General features: G+C 41.5%; 1 protein-coding gene across 4 annotated transcripts in view; it reads right to left on the bottom strand.

Annotated features, from left to right (window-relative positions):
* Positions 1-27775, bottom strand: part of FGFR2 (fibroblast growth factor receptor 2) — a 212059-nt gene that overhangs the window by 114060 nt on the left and 70224 nt on the right. For 3 of the 4 annotated variants that reach the window (XM_084846048.1, XM_084846046.1, XM_084846045.1), the window contains exons 3-4: positions 10096-10359; positions 8626-8700 (exon numbers count right to left, since the gene is read on the bottom strand). In XM_084846048.1, coding sequence (XP_084702174.1) covers positions 8626-8700; positions 10096-10359 — 339 coding nt within the window. The remainder of the gene's footprint in view (positions 1-8625; positions 8701-10095; positions 10360-27775) is intronic. The other variant, XM_084846049.1, reaches the window with a different exon arrangement.

Genomic DNA, 27775 nt, shown 5'->3' with positions numbered 1-27775 from the left:
AGTGATCAATTTTGCCCCATGTTTACTGATTTTACATGCCATGAAGGCCCAGTCTAGGCCCTGGGGCAAATCAGGAACGTTCTTGTAATTGGTGGAAGACAACAGCTAGCTAAGAACCTACAAAACTCTTGCTACTGTGAAGGCCAGCCCAAAAAAGTCGGCAGTGTTTAATTTCCATTTTGAAATCCGGGCTTTCAAAGTGCCGATTTTTTCAAATGAGTTACATAATTCCAAATGCCTTGGATCCAGGATACCTGAAGGATCTCCTCCTCTTGGACCAACCTGCCTGCTCTCCAGGATTGGAATGACTTTTCCTGTATCCTACTTATCCTACATGGTCGATGGTGCCAAGTGACAGGGCTTCTCAGCACCCATCAGTTATGTATCTTTTGACAACAACAACATTACTGAATAACTGAAAACATTACTGAAAAACTCTATAACTGCAAAGATAAATGAGTGTATCAAAATAGGTACCAATCTGGAAAAAAGCAAGACTACTGCTAAAACAGTGAAAACAAGATGGAAAGCCAGAGCCACTTTATCTCAGAATTACTACTAGTTGGCTAGGTAGAGATTTTCAATATCTATGCAAGACTGCAGCTACTATAGCAATCTCAGCCCTCTCCTGGAGATAATGGAAATTTGATTAACTGCATAGTAATATCATGACCATGTTTAATTCAATTCACTCTTCCACCTGTTTAAAAATTAAGGACTAAAATCTGTTTAACAGCAAGGACATTTAATTATTTTACAATAGATCCTTCCTGAGATAAAGCAATTTATTACGGAAATTTTTTAGGACCAGAGGAGTCCAGAAACATAACTGTTCCTCTCTCAATCCTGCTTCACTTCCTTTATTAGCAGCCCACTGCTCCATAACAAACAATCCTTTTCCATTTATCAAACATTTATGGCTGTTCTTGAAATCAGAATTCCTGCACCTCGCTTCCCCCCACAAAGCAAAATAAAAATACAGCTGGAGAAGAATACAGCAACAGATTCTTTAGGAGTCCTCCCCACCCAAAGAAAACATCCCAAATTTAAGTATTAAAAATTATTCTAAAAATGATACATGACCTTTTTTTTTTAGCCAGAAGCCTTTAAAGCTAATTAACTAGAAAATAAATGAGTGGATATTTGAACGTGCAATTGCAAGGCAAGGCAAGTTATAAGTATTTAAAATTAAACTGTGTACCTATAAAATGCTTAATTATCCTGAAATGTACATACGAGAAGGCACCATTAAAATGATTTCTTAGGAACAAAAGTGCAACAATGCTACAGATAAATCTAAAAAAAACAAATAAAGCTGTTCAGTCAAAGACAAAAACAAAAAGGGTTCATCTAACAAAAATGTTATTAAGTCTCGATACATAGCAAGTACATTTTTTGCTCTAGCACTAGCATGTTCCAAAACGCAGTTCAAACAAATAACTCTGCTGGAACAAATCCCAAATTCCAGATAAAGTTAGTCCAAACTGTACATGAACAGGATTGGTATTAGTTAAAATACAGAAGTCTGCCTGGGCTTCGATAATCACAAGAGCCCAGTAGTAGTGACAAGTCTTTCAATGTTGTAAGCTGTAATACCAGAGATATACATTTTGGCAAAAGAAAATATGAGGTTCTTGTTACCCAATTTCTAGTTCCTTGGCTTTTCCAACATATTGCCATCATGACTTCTAGATGTCTCCCACAACTATACAGATAATAAACCTAAAACCCGGTGCAGTGTAGGTTCAAGTGAATTGGGAGTGCATCAGGGATTTCACTCTCTCTCAGGCTGTGCCCCACACCCCAGCCCACCCCATGATAACCTTAAAGCTCTTGACTGTATAAATTCTAATTATTTATTATTAATATTATTTATAATCTATGTTGTTGTTGTTCAGTCGTTAAGTCATGTCTGACTCTTCGTGACCCCATGGACCATAGCACGCCAGGCCTTCCTGTCCTCCGCTCTCTCCCGGAGTGTGCTCAAGTTCATATTCATTGCATCGGTGATGCTATCTAGCCATCTCATCCTCTGCTGTCCCCTTCTCCTTTGGCCTTCAGTCTTTCCCAGCATCAGGGTCTTTTCCAGGGAGTTTTCTCTTTGCATTAGGTGGCCAAAATATTTGAGCTTCAGCTTCAGTATCTGTCCTTCCAATGAGCACTCAGGGTTGATTTCCTTTAGGATGGACTGATTTGACCTCCTTGCAGTCCAGGGGACTCGTAAGAGTCTTCTCCAGCACCACAGTTCGAAAGCATCAATTCTTTGGCGCTCAGCCTTCCTTATAGTCCAGCTCTCACAGCCATACGTTACTACTGGGAAAACCATACCTGTGATTATACGAACCTTTGTTGGCAAGGTGATGTCTCTGCTTCTTACTATGCTCAAAGGCCATGGAAAGGGCAGATGTTAATGAAGACCTCTCTTTATGTAACACCTGCCCTAAAGTTGTTTTAATGGTTGCTGCTATTTTATAATTTGTGTTGGATATTTTGTTTTTATACTACTGGTATTTATTTTTGTAACTTTCTGTTAATTTTGTAAAACACCTTGAGGGGTCTCTCTGCCTGGAAAGGTGGTATATAAAGATAAAATAAAATCTTAATATAATAAATAAATATTAACCTCATTGCACTCTTAGAATGCCCTTCTCCTGTGCTGCCATGGTTGAAGGTGAGTCAGGCAACTACAAGACACAAGACTTCCTCCCAAAAGATTGTCAAGGTATTGGATATGGTCCAAATTCATTTTTAAACAGTCTTGTTTTAACAGCATTTTGTGATAGTTTTGTTTGTATTTCGTTTTGTTAATTATTTAATTAAGGGAGCAATCCTATGGCTACTAGTCAATGGCTAGACAGCCATAGGATATCTGGTTTTCTGGGAACCGACCTCCTGCCACTTCTGCGCTGCCTTGCAGGCAGCACAGAAAAGCCCCATGCTCGCAAGAGGAGCACAAAGTGACCAAAATGGGGTGTTCCGGGGGGGGCATTCCAGGGCAGGGAGGGCGGAAATGCCTGTGCAACACATGCAATGTGTCATACGGCACCCTCCTCCCCCACTCAGCTGTCCCGCAGGCTAAACAGCCGCAATCGGCTGTCTAGCCAAAAATGCAGGGCAGGAGGAGCGCAGCGGGAATGATCCCCTCCGTTTTTCTCCTGCCCTGCATTGGATGAGCGGTTGCCTCCAGGTTCAGAGGCAGCCACCTGTCTGCATAGGATTGTGCCCTAAATTAATAAAGACCTACCTTAGGTCTATATTTCAGAAAAAGCAGGTGAGAAGTATAACTTAACAAGTAAGAGACAGTTTACTGTAGTGGTTAGGATATTGGACTAGGGCTCTGGAGATGCAGTTCCAAATCTTCACTCGGTCACAAAGCTCACTGAGTGACCTTAGGCCAGTCATGTAACCTACCTCACAAGGTTACTGTAAGGATAAAATAGGGGTCAGGAAGAACCATGCATGCTGCCTTGAATTCCTTGGAGGAAAGGTAAGATATAGATGAAATAAATAAAGAAATAAATAATCATAAATAAATATAGACTAAGATACTTAGGAGGATGTTCCAACTGCATACTTCCTAGTGCATCAGGTAATGGATCATCTCTCAACATTTTTGAACCTTTTCAAAAAATATTTAAGCCATTTGATCTATTTAATTTCTTCCAGAATTTGAGACAATATCTTAAGCTATTTTGAAAACATGTAAACAATTTAGGGTGCAATCCTATGCAGATAGGCAGCCACCTCCAAACTCAGAGGTGACTGCCTATCCAATACAGGGCAGCAGAAGCACGGATGGGATCATTCCCTCCACGCTTCTCCTGCCCTGCATTTTCGGCTAGACAGCCGATTGTGGCTGTCTAGCCACAGGAGGGCAGAGCGGGGGAGGAGGCTGCCATACGACACATCGGATGGATCGTACAGGCATTTCCGCCCTCCCCACCCCGGAACGCCCCCCAGGAATGCCCCATTCATGCTCCTCTTGCAAGCACAGAGCACGGGGGAAGGTCCATTCACTGGGAACCGACCTCAGAGCACGGGCTCCACGGTCATTTCCCAGAAAACTAGATATCCTGTGGCCATCTAGCCACTGACTAGCGACCATAGGATTGCTCCCTCCGTCAGTTTCACTTTGCTTTAAATTGAGACGGACCGCAATCAATACAATACAGAATAAAAACCTGGTTATTGCCGTTATTGCAGATGGCATTTACGTAATTTACACTGAAAGCAAGCCCAGGCCCATGGATAAGGCAGAGTTCAGAGCTCTTCAGTGCCCATCTTTGTGGCTGGTGTCATGTTCAAGTATGAAGCATCTGTGATAAATTCTAAAATCTGAGAGACTGAGGATAGCCAAAGCTTGGCTTCTGGCTGCGGGTGCACAGCTGAAGTATTTAACATATAGAAGTTGGCCTTCAAAATCAAATTTGAGGTAGATACAAAAGACCATGAGGCGTTTCCACTGAATCCATTTTATAGCCAGAGATCTTTATTTTCTGTACTGCTGTTACCTTTGGGCCTCTTAGTAAAAATAAGCATTTCAACAATAGGTGGAAGTAATAAAAAGCACATTCAGATACTGCCTGGATTAATCTACCCTATTGTTTTCTCACAGTTAGAATATCTGCCAATAGAGAAGGTTTGCAAAGGCAGGAGAAGGCACCAACTGATATATACAGTATATATTGTAAAAGTTTACAGATAGAGATGCTGGGGTGTGTGTGTGTGTGTGTGTGTGTGTGAGAGAGAGAGAGAGAGAGAGAGAGGGACAGACAGAGAGAGAGAGACTGAGTGAGAGAGAGAGGGAGAGAGAGACCATAAATTGCTGTAAAATTAAAAATTTTGGGAAATGATGTTGATGACATGATACACACAGTGCAAAATAGAAACAGTTTTACATAAATGCATGTATAAAGATCCCTCTTGCATGTGCACACTTACACACACTATATAAAGCTGTCTCACTTTTAAGACAGCATGACAAATGCCACATTTGCATGAAACCCTATGCCATGGTTTGAAGCTAAGTGGAGTCTCTGCGAGCTTAATCAAAGCTCAAGACATCCTCTTCTCCTACTCCCTTGCGGCTGGAAGACTTAACCAGAATTTTGTTTCGGCTTCTATGATTCCTGGCTTGTCCTTATGTACAAAACAGGAATTGTGGTTTAAAACAAACTACAGTTGGTTAAACCAACCAGCAAAACAACCCAGCGTTTGTGTTTCACTTGTTTAACAACTGACCAGAACTTGTATTAAACCATGATTCCTCATTCATATGTAACAAGCAGGCAGGAATCTCAGAAATTGCTTCTGAATCCTGGTTAAGTCCTCTTCCTGACCACATAGGGGAAAGGGAGGGAAGGGGAAGTATGCAAGCTCAATGCTTTGCTCCACATAGCACTAAATCCTGCCTTAGTGAAACCCTGCTGAAGCTGCTTCCATGTCATCACCTATAGGGGGAGCAAAACACCTCAGTCAGCCCAGCCAGCAGCAGCAGCAGCAAGAAACTCCACACAGAGGACTAGGTCTGCTGCCTGGGATTTATTTACTGAGAATTGTCCCTAATTTTACAGGTGCGTGCGGGATCCCAAATCAGTTCTCTCCTTGATAGGAGCTATTATTAGTTTCTGCTGTTCAGAGAAGGATAAATAGTTTGTTGTAAAAGTGTAAATTAATTACTGTGCTGAGGCTTACAGGCCTACATTTACCTTTTAATTAACTTATTAAATGGATGTGATGTACGTTTTGTTTTATTGTGCACCAGAAAAATACCTCAGTCAGCCCAGCCAGCAGCAGGATAAATTCCTCACAGAGGAGAAGGCCTGTGGCCTGACAAACTGAGAATTGTCCCTAATTTTACAGGCCCAAACTGCAGTACCAGCAAGAGGGTCTCTCTTCGGCGTCTTGGTGGGAGGACTTACACTGGACTGAGAACTCCTAAAGCATGTGTGTGGGGGGGTGTTTTGTTGCTCTGGTGGATTACAGACACACACTCTGTGTGCAGTGCACCCTCTTGGATGGGCACTGAAGAAACTGGAATTGTGCTGTTGTATAATACATGTTGCAAGTTATTTTGTTTTACAAATTTGTGATAAGGTATCCGTTTGAAGGCAAAAGGAGAAGGGGACGGCAGAGGATGAGATGGCTAGATAGCATCACCGATGCAATGAATATGGACTTGAGCACGCTCCGGGAGAGAGCGGAGGACAGGAAAGCCTGGCGTGCTATGGTCCATGGGGTCACGAAGAGTCGGACACGACTTAACAACTGAACAACAAAATCTGTTTGAATATCTGATCTGTCTGATTTTGTTTTCCTTGAAGCAACTTTATTCTTTTGGAGCCACACCGGGTAAAATATTTGAACTAATCTGTAACCTGTGTTAGCCAGTTGGCAGGGTTACATCAGCATAATGTGTGAACCAGGCCCAAAGCTGCCAAGCCTTCTCCTATTCTTTCCCATTATAATGCTAACATAGCTGATCATTATGAGACCTGTCATCTAAACCTTACATATGGCTGGGCTTGTGCCTAAAGCTATGACATTAATAGAAACAATTTGAGTTTGCCAGTAAAATAAGTTCACCACAAAACACAAAAGTTCAGGCTTTGCACTGTGTGAGGTAGAATGAAATAAATAATTATCAGAATATCACAGTACTGACAGCAATATTTGTGAATATGCCAACATTAGCAGAAAACATCTTCATCCCTCCCAGAACACTGATTATTCTGGGAGGGATGTATTCCAGAAAACAGACATGAAAGGTTCTAAATATTCAGGCCAGAGGGTACTTCACATAACTGAACACCATGGTATATTGTTTCCAATTCAAGTCTTCTACAACCTCTTGGGATAGGTTTTTTTTTTAAACACACATTCACTGACCTTCCCCTCTCTCTCTCTCTCTCTCTCTCTCTCACACACACACACACACACACACACACACACAGCATTCTTAGCACTCTTCAACCAGATTCACGCAGTCATTGAGGGGGAAATAAGTCACAGTGGTTGACTGTGGTTAAGCCATGTTTAACAAGCCACCCATGGGCTGTCTTAGGGTTCTGGGGTGGGTTGTTAACCATGGCAGCAAGTTGCACCAACAAGGGTAATTATGCAACGAGAAATATACTGCAGCAACACTACAGTAGGAAGGATGATATTAATCAGGACCAGAGATCAAGCAATCCATTTCTCCAAATTTCAATATAGTGCCTTCAAAGTCTAGCCATGACAAAGAATTTGGAAAGCAGTCACTGCAACTGCATTGGAAGCCATTGAAATCTATGCTGAATTGTATAGCTTTCATAAGGAAATATGGATTCTGGGAATGGGGTACCAGCAGACATCATGAGGAGCAGCAAAAAGTGCAAAAGGAACAAGGGGGCGTTCAGACCCAACATCAAATCATGGTTTAGCATTACCAGATCAAGACTTGGGCTCACACATTCCCACCTCATGTGCCATGGTTTAATCCTGGTTTGTAACTTCTGATCCTGGTCTGTAAGCAAGCACAAACCATACCTTGCCGGTTCATATAAATTGAAAATTAGTAATCTCAGCATGTAAAGGGCATGAGGCTCCTCAGGGTTTGGTTCTCATAGTGCACAGCCATGATTTGGCATTATGTCTGAATGCATCCAATGTGTCACAGAATGGACAGGAGGCAAAGCGGAGACTTAGGTCTACAGGTGCAGCAAAATGACTACGGTGGCAGACTAAGTTGACAGAATTATGGGCTATACTACTTCAACCCCCTGGTGGGGGATACATTTTGGAATATTCTACCAATGTATGAGCACCTCAGCTACGATATGAGTTTCTCCCTTAAAGTTTACTACCTGTAGGAAGCATTTTACACAGGAAAGCATTCAAAATATGTACTGATCTGTGATTCTATTTCTGTGTTACACTACAATCTCAGAACTCTTGTCACCTCATTCTGCTGCACGTGTACACCAGGCCTCAAAGGGCCAGTCTAAGATATTTGGTGGACCTGATGTGGGAACATAAACTGCATTATTAAGGGACAGGGCTTTAGAGGCAATCTTTAGTTTCAAATTATTCTGATCTACTGTTGTGTTGGGTGGACACCATGAGAGTATCTGCCTAAACTGCTAACCAGGCATAGTATAGACTTGTGGGCTGAGTTATATCATTTAGGGATGACCGACCTTGGATGAGATCATCACATTCTTTCTTAATAGGTTTTTGTTTTCACTACAAGATTAGTTTAATTTAACTCAGTTTCGTAACTATCACTTACGTGTTGTCATTACAGGAGATTACTAATGAGATCCAGAAATGAAGGAAGAAGAGATGTCGGTACACAGTTAATTAAAAGTTTAATTCAAATTTAAAAAGGAGAACTGCTAAAATGTTACTGGCAACTAAGAAAGAATAAACAAGCAGGCAAGAATATGATAGTAGTTTATTTCAATGTTTCAAAGGCTAGAAATACACAAAACCAGAGGGGAAACAAGCCAGTAGAAAGCTGATGCTAATAGACAGTTCATGCATTTAATAGCCAAGGAATAAAGTACTTGAAGAGAGTGCAAAAGGTTAGCAGGGGAAGCTCTATATGGATCCTGCTAGCCACCTTCAACAGTCAGAGTTACTTACTGATCTGGTTGTTGTCATTCACAAAATCCTCAGAGCCATCGTTGTCATCTTCATCATCTCCAGATGAAAGAACATCTGAAGTTTAAAAATTTTTTAAATTGTTCACCTGCTATATATTGTAAGCAAACACACCTATTTTCTGTGGTCTGGATTTTTGAGAGGTACATCTGGAACAGGTTTTCTTTAAGCATACGAGTATCACACAGTATATGGCTGAGTGTGCTCCTCCTAATATGTCTTTAAAAAAAAAAAAAGAGGCCGCTATCCAACCAAGATTCCTGTTTGTGTGAGGAAGAACTGCGTGCACAGCAAGAGGCTTCTTTGAAGTTTCTGCTGCTTAGGAACCTCCAACTGTGCACACTGTTCTCCTCTGCATGTGTGTTGTGTGTGCGCATGTGTATGTTTGTTGAATCATGGCCATGGAAGTCTCAAAACAGTTTCCAACTTTTAAAAAATCCACCCTTTTTCTTTTACACAAAACTAAACAGAAAACTTTCTTTACTTGTCATTGAAAAGCACTCATAGCTTAGGGGGTGTAAATGTGTGTGTGTGTGTGTGTGTGTTTTGGATACATAAGTTAAAAAACGGAGCATCTTTATAACTGATCAAGCAAAAGATCTGAACAACAAGTTCAAAAGATGGCTGTTATATATACGCATGATTTTATTCATCATCTATCTAATACTCTTAGGCTGCAATTTTGTACCCATTTAACTGTTCTCACTAGGATTTATTTCTAGGCAAACACATATAGGATTGCTCCTTTAATCAGTCTATCACAGTCCCCAACACACATACATGCATCTAAAATATGCTTCCATATATTCTTGTTCATTTGAATCAAATTACTCATTTCCTTATGTTTCTGAAGCTATGTAGATTTTACACTACATATGGTTTGTGGATACACATACCATAGTGTGAGGGACATAACACCAAAAGCCAGTGAAGGTTTCTGAAATTTACACTCGGATTTAACCTAAAGAAATGTATTTTTATCTTACTTATGTAAAATATTTTTATTCTACAATGCTTGATCAAAATTGATGGTTTACGAGGTTTAAAACAATGATAAATACAAATACGTAAAACCACATCTAAAAGATCCAGCAGAGAAAAGAGCAGTCAACAGTACTAATTAAAAGTACATAAAAGGTACTTTAAAAGGTTGAGTGGATAAAAAAACGTGTTTGGCGCCTAAGAGAAAGCAATATTGGCAGCAGGTGAACCTCCCAGGAGAAGGCATTGTATAGTCAGTATATAGTCACTACAACTGAAAATGCCCTCTCTCTTTGGAAGAAAATGCCCACTTCACTTTGGCCGAGGCAGAACTAAAGATTGCTGCATATGACCAGAATTTTACTTTGCATTTTCTCTGTTATGCTTTAGCAGGACATAGTTTTACATTCATATACAATTAATTTAGACTAGAACTGTTCGCATGTAGTAAAAGTTACATAACAAACTCACCTGTAATATTTACAATGAAGTAGAGGGGATCACTGTCTACAGTCCTAACCGTGCAAGCATAAAGGCCTGAATCTCTTGGTGTAGTATCTTTAATCTGCAAGTATTCCCCAGTAATGTTTGTTCGATTGTTGGACACCAAACGGACCCCATCTTTAGTCCAAGTGATCATGTTGACATCTTTCTGTTGACAGCGCAAGGTCAGTTTATCTCCCGGAAGTGTAGAGACTACATCATGCTGGGAGATTTGGTATTTGGTTGGTGGCTCTGCAAAAGTGGAAGATAGGTGGACAGAGAAGAAGGATGAAGAGATAAAGGTGGGGAAACAAATATTTCCAACAGCTGTCAATTAAGGCACTTTTATCCATTAAAAAATTGTGTTCTTAAAAAAAACAAATAGTCCCAACCGCCAGCCACTTCCATAAAATTGGAAAAGGCAAGCAACACTGATAAAGCTTATTTTATCCATGAGTGTTGCTGTTTTGCCAGCTTACAGGACCAGCATAAAAAGTAGGTAAGACAAGGTGGTGGATACACTTTCCAGCCTTGGCTAAGGGATCTGCACTAATCAGAAGGCGAAGTGTGTACCTTGACTATATGCTATACACAAGAATTCTGGTAACTTGGTAACTGAATCTGTTGAAGTAAATTCTGGGCTTAGAAAGGTGCAGGCTACTATAAACTAGCATTTCAGGTGCCACAGGACGCTCTGTCTCCTTTGCTATTAAGTTAATGCCTCATGCCACTGAAAGCACACTAGGAGTGGGACCTAAGAACAAATCCTCAGCATTGTAGCTAAATAGATTACCTGTTTTAGCTCTAGAACATGGGAAGGCCATCTACAAAACCAATATAAACACATTTCATTAAGAGACATACATTTCTTTTTAAATATGTATTTTAAGTCTCTGCACTGCTGCTAGGTTTTATTCTGGCCGATTTATTTATTAAATTTATTAATCGCCCATCTGGCTGGTCACCCGGCCACTCTGGGCGATGTACAATAATAAAAACAGTTTAAAACAATAAAATTCTACATTAAAAACATCACATTTCTAAAATTACCCTAACCTGCCTGCCTGAACAACCATGTTTTTAATGCGTGGCAGAAGCTCATTAAAGAGGGGGCATGGCGGAGTTGCCCAGGGAGGGAGTTCCAGAGTGGGGGCCACCACAGAGAAGGTCCTCTCCCTCATCTTCACCAGTCTAGCTGTCCTGGCTGATGGGACAGAGAGAAGGCCATCCGAGGCTGATCTTGTTAAGCAGCCTGTCTGGTGTTGCTGGTGGCGCTCCTTAAGATAGGCTGGGCCAGAACTATATAGGGTTTTAAAGGTCAAAACCAACACCTTGAATTTGGCCTGGAAAACAACTGGTAACCAGTGCAACTCCTTCAGAACTGGAGTGATGTGATCTCGCTGGCGGCTGCCTTTAATCATGCGAGCTGCCACGTTCTGTACCAACTGCAGCTTCTGAACCATCTTCAAGGGTAACCCCACATAAAGCACATTACAGTAGTCTAAACAAGAGGAGACCAGGGCATGTACTACCGATGGGAGCAGATGGTCGGGAAGGTAGGGGCACAGACGCTGTATCAAATGGAGTTCGTACAGCGCTGTCTGGCTCATAGCTGACACCTGAGCCTCCATGGACAGCTGGGAGTCTAAAATGACCCCCAGGCTGCAGACCTGGTCTTTCAAGGGTAGCTATACCCCATTCAACACCAGGTCAGCATCCCCCAACTTCCTCTTGTCTCCCACCAAATGTACCTCAGTCTTGTCAGGGTTCAGCTTATTCCTCCCCATCAGCCACTCACCGTCTCCAGACATTTGGACAGGGATTCTACGGCCATCCTTGGTAAAGATTTGAATGAGAGGTAGAGCTGCATGTCATCTGCATATTGATGACACCACACCCCAAACCTCCTGATGACAGCCCCCAGCGGCTTCACACAGATGTTAAATAGCATCGAGGAGAGGATGGAACCCTGTGGCACCCCACAAGTGAGCGGCCACGGGTCCGAAACCTTCTCTGCCAGTGCTACCCTCTAGTACCTGCCAGAGAGGAAGGACCGGAACCACTGTGATATGGTGTCTCTAATGCCCAACCCCTCCAGGCGGTCCAGGAGGACTTTTATATTGTAGTTTTAAGCTTCATATTTTATGTTGTACTTTGTGATTTTAATTTCAGTGAACTGCCCAGAGAACTTTGGCTATGGGTCGGTATAGAAATAAATATATTTCTTATAACAGTGTTCATAAACTGTAACTATTTGGGGAAGCACGTAAGGCAAACTTACAAGACCAAATGCAAAGTGACAGGTAGTCCTCTAACGCCATCCCACCCCGTTTGTGGTCTACACAAGTTCTGTAGCCCTCACCAAGAGCACAAGTGTGATCCACAATGGATGCCGTTTTTTTCTTTGTACTATTCTGCCTGGTTTAGGCCGAAAACTTATCACATGGACATTACGGTCCTATTCAGGTATTTAAATTACACGATGAGAAAGAGTAGGAACAAGCACATTAGTTCCACCCCCTCTGTCACTATCCTTGTTTCCATCCAGAGTTGGAGGCAAACATCTGCAGTGGGAGGAGCCTTCACTATTCTGTCAGGACTGTAGAAATGGTAAGGGTGGGTGGGGGGGCTGTAGCTCAATTGCAGAGAACCTGCCTTGCATGTAGAAGGTCCCAGGCTCAATCTCCAGCACCTGTAGGTAGGGCTAGGAAGGGATCCTGCTTGAAACCCTGCAGTGCCGCTGCCGGTCACTGACGATACTGGGCTAGATGGACCGATGGTCTGACTCGGTACAAGGCAGCTTCCTGTGTTCAAGTAGAAAAGGCTACCCGTTACTCACTTTTAACTTCAAAGTCAGGAAGGTCAATGAGGAGAGTGATGGGGGGGCGGGGGAGTGGCACACTCATCCCCATTCTCTCTCATTGCATGCGTAATGTGAATGCCTGAATGGGGTTTATCATTTCACACAAGGTAGATGAAAGTTGCCAATAAAAGCACAACAGAGCTTAAAAGGTCTAAAGGTGAACACAAACGTGAAAGGATAGAGAATAACTGCGCAATTCTATGTATGTTTGAACCAAAAAAAAAGGCCTACTACTTTTTTGCTGGGAATTGCAGGCCTTTTTCTGTCTAAACATATATAGGATTGTACCCTAAATGTCCAACCCCATGAGGAAAGTGGCTCATCTGGGCCTAAGACCTTCATAAATTAGCACTGCAGGAGAACTACTTACTTTGCCATAGTAAAAAATTTACTCTCATAGCCTTTCCTTCAATTTGCACCACCAAGGAAAAGCAATTCTTCGTTTTCACATAATATGATCATGACTGCTATTCCTAAGCACTTGGCTGGAAGTCTAAATAGTATTTCTATACAAATATTAACACTTTCCATGTTTGGATTTTAAAACTGGGCCTCAGAACTTTCAACAGCTCAAAACGCTTTGGCAAGGAAGTCTTCTATGAACACTAATACAGTTTTACACTTTTTTTCTTTTTTACAAACTTACTAGGGCAATTATGGATTCCATCAATCCATTATACAGGTGTTATATTTTGTACCAACAGAGAGTTATTAGGGGGGAAAGAAAGCATTCTCCAGATGGAGAACGGGCTGTTTTTTACATATATATTTTATATCAGTAAAAGGTTAAATCCAAGAAATGTAGCAAAAATGTCACAGAGCCAATGATTGGTTTTAGGTTTGCTGACACTTCAGAACAAGCAAGACTGGTTTACTTTATAGAACAGTTGACACTATTCTCCATAACCACTTCAGCTCACTCTATTTGGTATACTAAATTTGTTTTACTGAGCTTAGTTGGGGCCAACAATTTACAGGAGTCTTTAAAACTGACTTTTTTTCTTCAAAAGGCTAAATGCATGTAAATAAATCACTATAACAAGTTACCCATTTTTCAGGGTGTCTAAATATGCACTGAGGAGTTTTACTGACTGGCTCAAAAAAACCAGTGTAACGTATAACTACGACAAGGCAGTTTGGAAGTAACATTCCCAGCGTAATAAACCATAATTAATTAAGCCAGGAATGATAAGACCTACATGCTCCCCTCCCCAGTCCCTGGAAACTGCAGTTCCCTGTTACACCTGAAATGGCAAACTATGGTTTAATGCCAGTTTACCAACGAGGATCTTAAAGCAGGATGAACCCATGGTTTAAGATCATGGTTAGTAAATTAACATTAAATCACAGTTCACCATTTTGGATATAAAGGGGAACTATAGCTTTAAAAGACCAAGATCGCAGTACCAATCTTCAGTATGTGAAGGGAAGGGAGGAAGATTGAGGGAAGAGCACTCAGGCTCATTGCTTGTTCTCAGTTTCCTGGTTTAGAAAGCTTGGAACATTATGTCCAAAAAGTTGTATGTCTCCATCTATTCTTCTGACAGCACTTACATGCCAAACTGTTGTGTTTTTTTGCAAGTGTCCATAGAATCCTTTCAAAAGAAGTCAAGAGTAAATTTAAACAGAGATGGGAGAGAAATTACTAACAAATCAAAAAAGACAAGAAAAGGTCCTCTAAGATTTACACAGTGCAGATCAATCCACAATATAATGCATAAGTGGAACCTAAACCAAAGAAACTGCAGCGTAGAATGCCCCTGTTCACTCTTCCAGTTAGTCAGTCAGCATTCTGTGGCCACTGAGCATGCTCAGTCTCCACTGACTTATTTTCCTCCCATTGGGATTTTTTTCCTAAAGGTTATTTGTACTTCTGCAAATGTTTGGCAGAAGTACAAATAACCTGCACAAACCTCCTTATACTTCCCTCTTGTGTGTAGATGATTCTATTCTGGCAATATAAGCATTAACACTTACGTCTGAAGATCAGAAACAGAGGGAAGAATTTCCCGTGATGGAGAACATCATGACAAAGATTAAATATCAAGAACTGTCATGACATAAATAATTGATGGTTGGAAGTCTAGAACTATTTCAGGTAAATCTTTCTTTTGCCAACTTCAAATCTAGAAGCACTTAAAGGCTGTCACTTTTTATAATGCTTGCCTATAAAATTTTTTCCCAGCAGTTTTTGATGGTGTGCCCAAAAGCAAACAGAGAACAGGTGGGATACTGCAGCATTATCCTGTCCAATTCTTTCATGTGAAAAGTCCTACAGGTTTAAGCACTTATGAGTCCCAGCCAACATGGAAACTAAACGGCTCTGCAGAATTAACCCATCTCCCCCTGTGATGCCCTGGGCCAAGCTAGTAAGTACTTTTTATGCTTACAGGATATTTAGCACAATAACTATGGAAGACCAGCTCCTGCGCTGACTTACAGCAGCCATTCTGTACAGACTGACTGTCTCACTTTGCTTAGTGATTATGAACTGAAGAAAGGAGGTTCACTGCTTCAGTGCAAGCCCTGCCTCCCGAGCACACACAGGGAGGGTGTTTCAGCACACAGGATTCCCCACCAGACCACATGACTAGCAGGGACCACTCCATTCTGTGCAATACCTGCTTCTCCAGGAACACTTCCCATATTTCACATTTAGAACTAAAGCAAGCAAGACACCTTAGCCTTGGTGCTAGGCAAGGAACTAACCCCTTTCTTCCTTAAGCAGCAATACGTAGGCTGGCTTTCCAGCCAACCCCACCACTTATTATTCAGAGCTGGTTGAAATATTACAAAGAAGCAAGGTAAACATTGGAACAAGCCACCTGTTCCTCTTTGTTCCACATTTATATTTCTTCACTACTTGGTAAGATGGTCATCTGTAACATCTTGCCAAGTGGCGTGAGAATTACCATTCTCCTGCCTCTCCAGATTTCTGATCAGATGCTTATGTGTGGTAAAGTTTTTCTCAACACTTGACAGGACATTCGAGACAGCGAGCCTACTAAGTGGTTACACGCACACTGTAGTAAGTTGCCACTTGATAAATGGCATCTGGATTCACTCCCAGTTCTCACATTTCAAGAGAAGCAGGGAAAGCAGAAGTGCAAGTCATTTCTGCTTTCCCAGTTCTTTGTAATGTATCAGCTGTCCCCACCATAGGAGGGGTTCACAACCAACAAAGCCCTTCCCTTACAACTGTAGCTGCCTGAACTCATTTCTTTCTGTTGTAGAGATGGGGGCCACACAGCAATGAATGGATGATTATGCTGCTGATAGTCAAGAGTTTATCACTATGTACAAACTTTAAAAACAGGGATGAAAAAGTAGTAGCGTAGGCAGAGGCCTAGTTTCTGGATCAAAACCTTGGCTCCTTTGTGAAAGGCAGCTCTTTTTAAAGAAACAATTATACTCCAGTTTTTAGGGGCAAGAAATATACACATCTATTACAAGAAGAACATACTGACAGCCAAGGAACTGTTCAGCAGAAAGTTGCAGAGCTTGCCTATGTGTTTTAGTGATGCCAGAAAAAGTCTCTCAAGTAAAAACAAAAAAGGAGCCATCTTGTGGAGACATTATTAGAAAAACTCTGTCCTCTCTTTAAGAACATGCGATGGTTCACACAACTGCTGTTATCCTTGCCCTGTCTCAAATACCACAACTGAAAGGTTGCTTTCTATGCCAGGTGCCTCTAAAATAAAATGAAGTAGATCTTCACAGTGCAATCCTGTGCATGTCTGCTCAGAAGTAAGCTCCACTGAGTTCAATTAGACATGCCCAGGCTATCCGGGGCTGATGGGAGTTGCAGTCCACCACCATCTGAAGAACTACACATTCTTCATCCCTGGTGTATAGGACTGCAGCCTGAGAGTGCCTGTTGAATAAGGTATAGACTAAAACGCATGTCATACTAAAAATCCCATAGAAATTATGAAAATGCATCTACACTAGCATATTTTAAGAGTGCCTTAGATTAGGGAAATGGCTACTGTTAAAACCCTATCTTCAGTAATATTCTGCCACTAGCAAACTCTTTAAAAATTCTCCAAACCAACAGGTCTCTGCTTACAGCTACTCCCTTATCTAGCCATGGAATCGAATGAAATAGATTTTGTAAATACAGACCACAAACATTAAGCAAATACCATCAATTAAAAATAAAACAAATGAACAATCATATAGTAAATGGTTCCCCATTTAACTGGTGTGAATTGCTTCAGCCTTATGTGAACTGGATCATAAGGACCTTAATCAATCTCTCTTCATGTTGTATCAGCTAAAGGCCAATTCTTGCATGACCTTTCTAGCGTAGCTGGGTCCTACCCTGTATTGCTATCATGGGAAATGGAGAGGGCAGCTATGTGGGACAAGCAGATGAGACGCAACCTTCCATGACAACAGTGCAGCTCCCTCAAAGCCAGTGACACTAGTGTGAAGTAACCATGCTGCCACCCACTCAACCACACAGTCTCCCCATTTCAAAAGTTCATTGATTTGGAATTGGACATGAGCAGAGAGAAGCAGCAACTACACTGCAAATAATAAAGAATCAGTCCTACATAAATATTGCTGCCACTGAACTAAAGCACTATACTAGAAAGCTGCTCACCCTTCAAATACTACTCTGCAGGACTAACAAGGCACTATGCTTCAGTAGTGAGGGGCCGCGGTGGCTTAGTGGTTAAGACGCTGAACTGCAGACTGGAAGGTCGGCAGGTCAGCAGTTCGAGACCCAAGTGCTGCGTGACGGAGTGAGCTCCCGTCTTCAGGCCCAGCTTCTGCCAACCTAGCAGTTCGAAAGTAAGAAATTGCAAGTAGATAAATAGGTACCGCCTCGGCGGGAACGGTAACAGCAATCTGTGCACCTCGGTGTTCAGTCATGCCAGCCACATGACCACGGAAGCATCTTCGGACAGCGCTGGCTCTTCGGCTTAGAAACGGGGATGAGCACCACACCCTAGAGTCGGACACGACTGGTTGGGGACACCTTTACTTTTTTTATGCTTCAGTAATACTTTTTTACATTGTTCTGTAGTTTAATACTGATCAAACTTCTAAGCTAGGTAGGCTGAGGTTGAGCCACTGCTCTGAATATGATGGGTAGAAGAGAAGGAATGTTTTTGTTAAGAAATTAGAAGCATCATACTTTCATCATGTTCTGCTGTTAGTAATTAGAGCAAAAGGTACAACAACACAGACAATTCTGGCTTTATATATAAATTAATTCAGTATTTTGGACAGGCTACTTTTGTACATATCACTAGTCTTTCTATTTGATTAACTGTGCCTTCATCTTCTACCTGTAGTCTTTTTCCTTTATTTGGGGCTAAAATGCCTGTTATTCAGGGGACAATGACCTGTGGCCATCATTGCAGACTTGAGAGGAAAACCTCAGAAATGTTGTTACTGTGCATGCACTTGCTTTTTTCCCTAGTATAGGAGTGGGCAACTTGTGGCCCTCCAGGTGTTTCGGCCTAAAACTCCCCTCATCTCTCACTACTGGCCATTCTAGCTAGAGCTTATGGGAGTTGTAGGCCAAAACATCTGGAGGGCCAAAAGTTGCTCACCCTGTTCTAATATCTGCAGGGCAATGAAAGGTTGCACACTTTGTGTACCAGAATTCCCTAAAAAGGGAAGCCAAAACTTGGTTTCCTTGTGAAATCTACAGCGTTGAATGGATGTGTTAAAACCATGCTACAGTTCCAAAAAAAAAAAAAAAGTAGTAACAACATTATGGAAGGGTACACCCATGTATCCCATTGACCCATTGCTCTGTCAGCCTGGAGCTCATTCTGCTGATTAGGGGTTGGGGTGGGGGGAGTGTGTTAGCCATTCCAGTTACTAATCTAGCAGTTCTCTTGCTTCTTCCAGACCACTTCCGGTCCTATCAGCAGGGGAAATGATGGTAAGGATGGTCTGGGAATCTGGCAGAACCTCCCATGCCTACACTCCTGAGCCCCACTCACCGAGCCCCTGCCCCCACTCGCCCCCTGCCTGCTCTCGGCCAGTGGCCCATGTTTACCCCGATGGCCACATTGAGCTCTGCAGTCACCATTTTTTGAAAAATAAAATGGCGATCACAAAAATGTGCATATTTGCGTATGTGAAATTTGTCCAAATGTGCATATTTGTGCATGTGCAATGTTTGCAAAATGTGCATTTCTGCACACATGCAAATATGCACATTTTTGTGATCGACATTTTATTTTTCAAAAAATGGCAACCACGGAATTTAATGAGGCCACTGGAGTGAGTGAGAGCTGCTCGTCGAGCATGGGAAGGCTTGAGCGCAGTCCAGGGACAGGTGAACAGTGGCAGGAGCTGGGCGGGCACCCGGAGAACCCTGACGGAGTGCATTCACGCATCCCTAAATGATGGTATAAGGCAGATAGAATCTAATCAAGGGGGAACAAGCAAGACCATTGTAAGAGGAGAGAAAGGGCAGGAGCTAAAGCTTCTTTCTTAGTCTTCCCCAAGCTAGTGTAGTCCAGGTGGTTTGGACTACAACTCCCGTCAGCCCTATGGTCAATTGTCAGGAAGGATGTGGATTGTAGTCCAAAACATCTGGAAGACACCAGGTTGGAGAAGACTAAGCTAGAGTGTGTGGGGGAGGAGCTATGGAAGGGGAGGGGGATGTGTGGCCCTCCAGCTATAATTGGATTACCACTCCCATGAGCCCTAGCCAGCATCACCAATGGCAAGGGATGATGGGAGTTGCAGACAGCCACATCTGGAAGGCAATACATTCCCCATCCCTGACCTAGCTTTCCCCACACAAGCATAATTACACACATGCATTGTGCTGACAGATTCTACCAGCTTAAAATGAAATTAAAAAGTGACAGACAAATTTATTTGCTAAAGGTGTATACACCATCTATCAAAATAGTTTCTATATTAACAAAAGCAAGCAAGCAAGCAAGAAAGAAAGAAAGAAAGTTTCAAAACCACATTGTCCATATGTGGGACTTTCTGTGCAACTATCAACTTTTCCAGCTGTGCTGATGAATATTCAGTAAGCCCATCGTAAACATCCTCTTGGACGATAAGAATCCTCTGCTGCCAAGGACAGCCCCACGGTGAGGTTTTTTCCCCCTTCCAAATAAAATTTAAAAATACTTCAGTAGCAGAACAATGCAAAGGAAAGGAATTTGGCTGTTTTTGAACTCTTTGACTAAATACCAAAGTCACATGCTGGGAACTTTAATTAGAATACACAAGCAGGAAAGTGTGATAAATTCAAGATCTTTGTTTGTACAAAGGGGGAAAGGGCCTGGGAACAAAGCAGTTTCACTACTTGCATTTTGAGGCAGATAGATATAAAACGAAGAGCAAAATTTCCACCCCCTTTGTAGTAGACCTCCTAAATCTGGAAATGCAGAAATGAGAAATAGAAGCCTGCTGTTCTGTTAACTGTGATATTTTTAAAAGGCAAACCAAGATTCTGCTTCACGTAACTTCCTTCCAGCCGTGCAGACTTTCTAGACCCAGTTACAGATGAAACATTTTCAGAAGGGGATAAGGATAATATGAACCAGCAAGCATATAAAACTAGTTCAAGTTATAGCATGCCTCAAAAACAGAACTCGCTATTCATTTCCAGGAAATGGAAAATTGCCCCCTTTGGAGTCAGTGGGCATGCCCTCCCCCACCAAACAGGCTACTCTGCTCTGAGTGAGGGTCCCTCAGCTTCAAGGCTCCAGCTGGGACTATACCACAGTGCAGCATTACCCTTCTGTATGATGTCAAAATGGCCAAGGCTACAACTCAGACAGGAGTTCCAAACCATTTGGGGGTTGGTGGGAACACTGGGAATTTTGAGAGAGTGTCATGGGAGAGGGCTTTTTCTGCTGTGGCACCCCTTTTGTGGAATGCCCTCCCCGTAGAGGCCCAACTGATGCAAACATTGCTTTCATTTCAGCGCCAAGTTAAAACATGGTTTTTTATCAAAGCCTTTGAGGGCTAAATGCATTCCCTAAAGTAATGCGCTTTTCTAACTGTTTATTGGTTTAGATTTTAAATTGGTATTAGCTTGCTTAATGGTTTAATATGTTTTTAGCTGTTTAAATTATTTATTGATTTATACTGTCTAAATTGATTTTATCTGTACGCTGCCCTGAGATCCTAATGATATAGGGCAGGATATAAATGTTGTTGTTATTTAAATAAATAAATGGGCCCTGTCACAAAATGGGTGCCATGAGGGGGCTTGGCCAAATTTGTTGAATGGCTACCATGATAGGTATGGCCGGTCACAAAACACTCATTTCCCAGAACAGGTACCTAATTACAAGGCAGAGTTGGGGTCTGAGCTCCAAAACACACAAAAACGCTCCTTCGAATCCAAATAAAGATGGCACTGAGGCAGCACTTTGCTTTAGAGCATGCCAGCCCCCCAGTAATAATAATAATTCAAAATAATCAAAATAAAATAAAATCAGGGGAGACAGAGACCCTGGTGGGCAGCAAGAAAGGTATCCATGGGCACACTGGTGCCCACCCGTGCCATGTTGGAGACCCCAGAACTAAGATAGGTTCTGATCATGGGCCATATGTCTTGGCAAGGAAGAAAGAAATGATAGAGGTTTATAAAATTATACTTGGTATAGAGAGAAAGCGGAGACAGACGTTGTCCTCCCTGTTTCATAACATGAGAATGCAGTGTGATCCAATAAAACTGATGGGCAGGAAACTCAGGACAGGTGAAAGTACTTTTTCACACATAATTTATGGAATTCACTGCCACATGATGTGGCGATGGCCACCAGCTTAGGGCCAAACTACACATAACACCATTCTCACAATTAGCAATTACATGAATGGGTTTGTTTGTTTGTTTGTTTGTTTGAGGAGGTTCCAGAAGGAGAGCTCCTAACGCTACCAGTTAGAAGGCACTGTGCAGCTATTCCATCTTTTCTTCCTTAATGGATGTTTTTCTGATAAGAAAAAGATGGGAAAAGTGCTGGGGAAACACAGGAAGGTTACAAGTTCAAGATGTCATTGTCTGGACACCCCCCCCCCAAATTCTGTGAATGAGGCACAATAAAAGCTTCATCTGAAACCATCTTAGAGTAAATAGCAGGACAGGAGCTGCAATACAGATAAGGACCCTGGTGGGGGAAGGTAAAAAGCAGGGATTTAACCGTTTGCCCACTGCTGTAGTCCCAATTTGGATCAGCAAGGCTGCAACTGCCCAGATATTAACACTGAGTGGGGATGCCCTCTTGACAGTGCCACACTTGCCTGGAGTTCACTATGTAGCACCCCAAGACAGAGGGGTCTCCATACATCCCCCCAACTGTGTAACTCCCTTCCCCCTTATACATGAGTGGCACCAAATCTTGCAAGCTTTCAGCGCCAGCTAAAGATCCATTTACTTATCCAGGATTTTGATTGAATGTTCCTCTCTTTTTTTATCACATCATGTAAACTATTATTTGTTACTGCTCTCCCCTGTTTGATTATATATATTTATCAATATTGTGTTATTGTACTGTGTTTTATTGCTTGTACCTTACTTTGGGATTATTTTTATTATGAAAGGTAAGTGATTTCTTAAATAAATACAAATTTCCTAGTCTCACCTTTGCCAAGAACACACCCTAGGTCACCTTCCCCCAACCTGGTGTCCTCCAGATTTTCTGGACTACAACTCCCATAATCCCTGACCATTGACCATGTTAGCTGGGGCTGATGGGAGCTGCAGTCCAAAACATCTGGAGGGCCCCAGTTTGGGGAAGGCTGCTCTAGGTAGACAGGCAAGCCACACTCACTTAGCCTTAGCTCCCCACTACAAGCTGAGAAACCTATTCACATTCAGTGCGTTGCAAAGTCTGATTACTGAACTCCGTGAGAGCTATCTTTTCCTAAAGGCAGAAATCAATCAACACAGTTCCAGTTCTTTCAAAGAACAAGAAAGAAATATCAAAATTCTAAAGAAAATGTCAAAGAATGATATTATGGTTTCCATTCATTTCCTATGCTGAGGCACATCAAACTTTTCATAAAGTTCCAACAAAATACAGTTGCCTATATTTTTTCTGATTACTATGCACAAACACACAAAATGGCATACACCTGCACACACTCCTTTCATACGTTGTAGAACTTGCATGTTTACTTTCATTAGAAATTAAGCTCCTACTTAGATGTATAATTAGTACATTCCTTTGTTTCTTTCATGATTGTGATTAATCATTATGCACATTCTTGTTGTTGTTGCCACCTTTATTTTGTTAATCTTGTTTTAAAATAAAAGAAAATGTCATGATAAAAAAAGAAAATGTTGAATTATAAAATGCAATGTAGGGCCCGACTCCACAGGAATATATGACAACGTTTTACCCAATATTCATGAATCTACTAACCATAAACTTGCTACTGAATTAAAAGTTCAGTAGTACACAGGCCTCACTACAGGGCAACAACTAGATGTGACAGCAGCAGACCTATATAGTAGGATAGAGCTAATGCTGAATGGTGGTTACAAAACAGATCCTTGCTAGTGGAAGGCAAGAACTTCTTATCTGTGGTTATTGTTTATTCAGTCAGTCGCTTCCGACTCTTCGTGGCTTCATGGACCAGCCCACGCCAGAGCTTCCTGTTGGCTGTCACCACCCCCAGCTCCCCCAAGGTCGAGTCCGTCACCTCCAGAATATCATCCATCCATCTTGCCCTTGGCTGGCCCCTCTTCCTTTTGCCTTCCACTTTCCCTAGCATCAGCATCTTTCTCCAGGGTGTCCTGTCTTCTCATGATGTGGCCAAAGTACTTCAGTTTTGCCTTTAAGATCATTCCCTCAAGTGAGCAGTCTGGCTTTATTTCCTGGAGGATGGACTGGTTTGATCTTCTTGCAGTCCAAGGCACTCTCAGAATTTTCCTCCAGCACCACAGTTCAAAAGCATCTATCTTCCTTCGCTCAGCCTTTCTTATGGTCCAGCTCTCGCAGCCATAGGTTACTATGGGGAATACCATTGATTGAACTATGTGGACCTTTGTTGTCAGTGTGATGTCTCTGCTCTTAACTATTTTATCAAGATTTGTCATTGCTCTCCTCCCAAGAAGTAAGTGTCTTCTGATTTCCTGGCTGCAGTCAGCATCTGCAGTAATCTTTGCGCCTAGAAAAAGTCTGTCACTGCCTCGTTTTCTCCCTCTATTTGCCGGTTATCAATCAAGCTGGTTGCCATAATCTTGGTTTTTTTGAGGTTTAACTGCAACCCAGCTTTTGCACTTTCTTCTTTCACCTTCATCATAAGGTTCCTCAGCTCCTCCTCGCTTCCCTGCTTTCTGTGGCCATGTATGGAAAATGCAACATTTTACCCAGAAAATGGGAATTTCACCCAATAATTTGATGTGCTATATCCAGTTCCAGTAAAAACAAAATAAAGCCACACACTATTGTTCTTAACTCACAGTACAAAATCAGGGTGTTTTCACATGGTTAAAAGCAGCCCCATTTAACCCAAAGCAAGGGCTTTGTTCTATGCTGTCGTATGGAAAGACTGCAGTTAGGTGATGTTCAGTGTCCAACTGGAGGCACGTTTGCCCCCCAAAACTCAGAACCAATCATTTATTCACATTGCTGTCCCCTCACCATGTTGACAAGATTTGTCTCATAGATGGTCAACACACATGAAGTATCAATTTTTTTCCCCCAGAGTCCCTACACTGAACTGTTCCAGGGAACGTTTTGGTCAACTGAACTGCTAGCAGTCTTGCCATCAAGAGAGCTGTTTAACTCTTGTGCACAAAAAAACCTCCCTGAAAGCATCATAAAGTTAAATTACAGAGACATGATTGGAGAATCCTGATTGTGTTGTTCAAAGATAATTAGCTGACACTGGGATTCATGACTGTGGCTGTTTTTAGTCCCAAAGGATGGTTTAGCATTTTCTCCACTTTGGTCTGCTCTGCTAAGTCACTAGTCCTTAAATACAAAAGAACCTGAAGATGTGTTCACACGCAACAAAAATAACAGTGTATACAGAATGGGGCCTACGGAAACTGCAAGCGATTTGTTTTTCAGAACTAATTAATACTCTGTACCAAGGGCCAAACGAGAAATGACAACAGAAGATGTGCATATTAAACAGTCACTGCAAGTGATTGGGTAGGAAGGTTTAAAATGCACCATAGGGATTGGGGGAGAGAGGTGAACCAAACCCTTACTGTATCCACACTTTCCACCCCTAAAGCCTCTTATCCTATAATGATATCCCATAAGGATCATTATCCCATAATGATATAACATTTGGTATACCTTATTATTAAATTTAATAACTGGTGAAATTATTTAAAAGAGCAGGCAGTATAATGATTAAATAATGTCCATCGTTCCTTATTAAGGAGGCCTTCCTCACATTTGAAAAATTCAGTTTGAAATTTATACAGTGCAAATCCTATACATGTCTACTCAGATGTAAGTCCCACTGGGCAATATCCAAGAGGGTTGCTCCACCGCCGCTGCTTCCACTGCGCAAGCAGGACCCGTCACTTGTAAAACAGGGAAGTATTGCTTCTTGAGTAAGCCCAGAAATGATTGGAAACGCTCTTTTCCAGAACCGGGCTGGTCAGCGGAACTACCTTCTGTGAGCTCCGCTAATCTGTACCCTTTCAGAATCAAGTGTTTTGGGTCATTTCTGATTGCTTCAGGAACCACTAGCTTCACATTGTGCAGGCAGGAGGTCCTGCTAGCAGGCGGGCAGCATTGGATACTGCCAATTAACTGCGGCTTACTATCAAGTATGTGTACATAGGATTGTGACCATAACTATACTATTATTAAACTTTTACTTGATCCAATGTAAATTCCACAAATTGTTTTTAATGACAATTTGGACAATTTTCTGTAGCCACATAAACAGTGTTCTGGTATCATTTTGAAATCAGAAAGCAAGAAACCTTTTCTACAATGTTTAACATTTTTAAACCAGCAGCTTCCCAGATATTTTATTCTATTAACGATACACAAATTACACAAGCATTTTCTCTATAAATGCATTTCCAAGTAAAGTATTTATTTTAAGCAAATATTATATCTTTGAAGTTAAATGATGAACTAAAAGGAAAGAGATTAAAACATTTCTGGTGAAGTTGGAAAAATGGGTTTAAAAAAATATTGAGCGTTATGTAGCACTTATTACTAGAGTAATTTAACTGTTGCCTCACCTATTATGTAACTGTGACTCCTCTTAGAGCTGTAACCTTGTTAGTATTTCCATGGTAAAACTCTACTTTCCTACATATGCAGCTTAAACTTGCCTTTAAAAGTTTGTTACAGGACTGAAATGTAATTGCAAATTCTCAGGCTACAAGATTTTTTTTTAAAAAAATTAATTAGATGGGCAAATGCCCATTTTAATCAGCAGTTCACAGGAGATAAATAAGAACGAGGAGCTGTAGCTAGGCTGCCATGTGGGGATCCATACGGAGTAAGGCATGTCATTTCATTTAATCCTTACATGGAAATACGTTTTTGCATAACAACTGTGCCCACAAACAGGACACCTTTTTGTTCTAGTTTTTATCGATGGTTGTCAAGGGACATCAGCTGATATTAGTAAGCACAGATGGCATGTGTCCTTATTGGCTATTCCTTCATTAGAAGCATCTTCCCCTAACCAAAGGAAGATAGGAAGCTGCCTTATACTGAATCGAACCACAACCTACCACCTTACTGACTATACCAGCCTTCCCAAACCTGGTACCCTCCAGCATTCCTGACTGGTGGCCATATTATTCCAAACAATATTTGGAATGACTATTTAAAAAAAGAACACAAATGTACAATCAGAGTCCTCCGATGCACTGTAGAACTTTGGGTGGGGCCAATGAGAACTGAAGTCCAAAACATCTGGAGGATACCAATCTGCGGAAGGCTGGCTTAGACTGATGGCTATTGGTTATGTTTTAGTATGTTCTAGTCATATTATATATTTATTATGGTTTTCTTCCTGTACACTGCCTGGATATGTTTTACATGGCAGGCGGTATAGAAATATTTCTATTTTAAAAAAAAAGAATATTACTGACTGGTAACAGCTCCCTGAGGTTTCTGCCAAGGGTTTCCCCCAGCTCTACCTGAAGATGCTTGGGAATACATGCAAAGCATGTGCTCTACCACCGAGCTAAGAAGTCTGAGTTGAAATAAACCTTTATCCAGAATTATTTATTATTTAGTTATTATACTTATATGTGTGCTATATGCAGCATACAATAAAGAAACATAAAACAAATTGGATTAAAAAAATAGAACATATACCCCTAAAATCAAAAGCAACATAAATTCCAACAAAAGCCAACCCTCGTGGCACCTCCAAAAATAAATTAAATTAAAACTCAATTAAAAGCATGGGTTTTTAAACTGAGAGGTCCAGAATAGCCTGGGTGTATAGGAAGGCTTTCACCTGATGACAAAAAAAAAAAAAAAACCACACAGACATGGTGTCTCTCTGGGAAGACTGATCCATAACTAGGTAGGTACATCTGGGGAAATTAATGAGTGTAGCTAACTTCCTAAACGCAACATAAAATCAGAGTTCAAAATCTCAACTACTCAAAATTTGAACTCCAAAGGCTTATTTTAAAATCTAGTCTTACATACAGTGGCATTGGAATCAATGCACACATCATTCCACAAAATCCTGAAATGCAGTCCAAAAGTGCCAGTCTCTCCCAAAAATCTAACTGTGAAGTTTGAAGACTATTTTATATTGGTTTCAGTTCCGAAATACAGCAGTTCTCAACTGCTCTTTGCTCTTGTACACATCTGTAGCATCTACCAGTGAACACCATGAGAGAAGGCTCAC

The sequence above is a fragment of the Heloderma suspectum genome, chromosome 3 (genome assembly GCF_057233095.1).
Source record: "Heloderma suspectum isolate Gila_16-S chromosome 3, 16-S_ref, whole genome shotgun sequence".
NCBI lineage: Eukaryota > Metazoa > Chordata > Lepidosauria > Squamata > Helodermatidae > Heloderma > Heloderma suspectum.
This window is presented reverse-complemented; position numbering and strand designations above follow the sequence as displayed.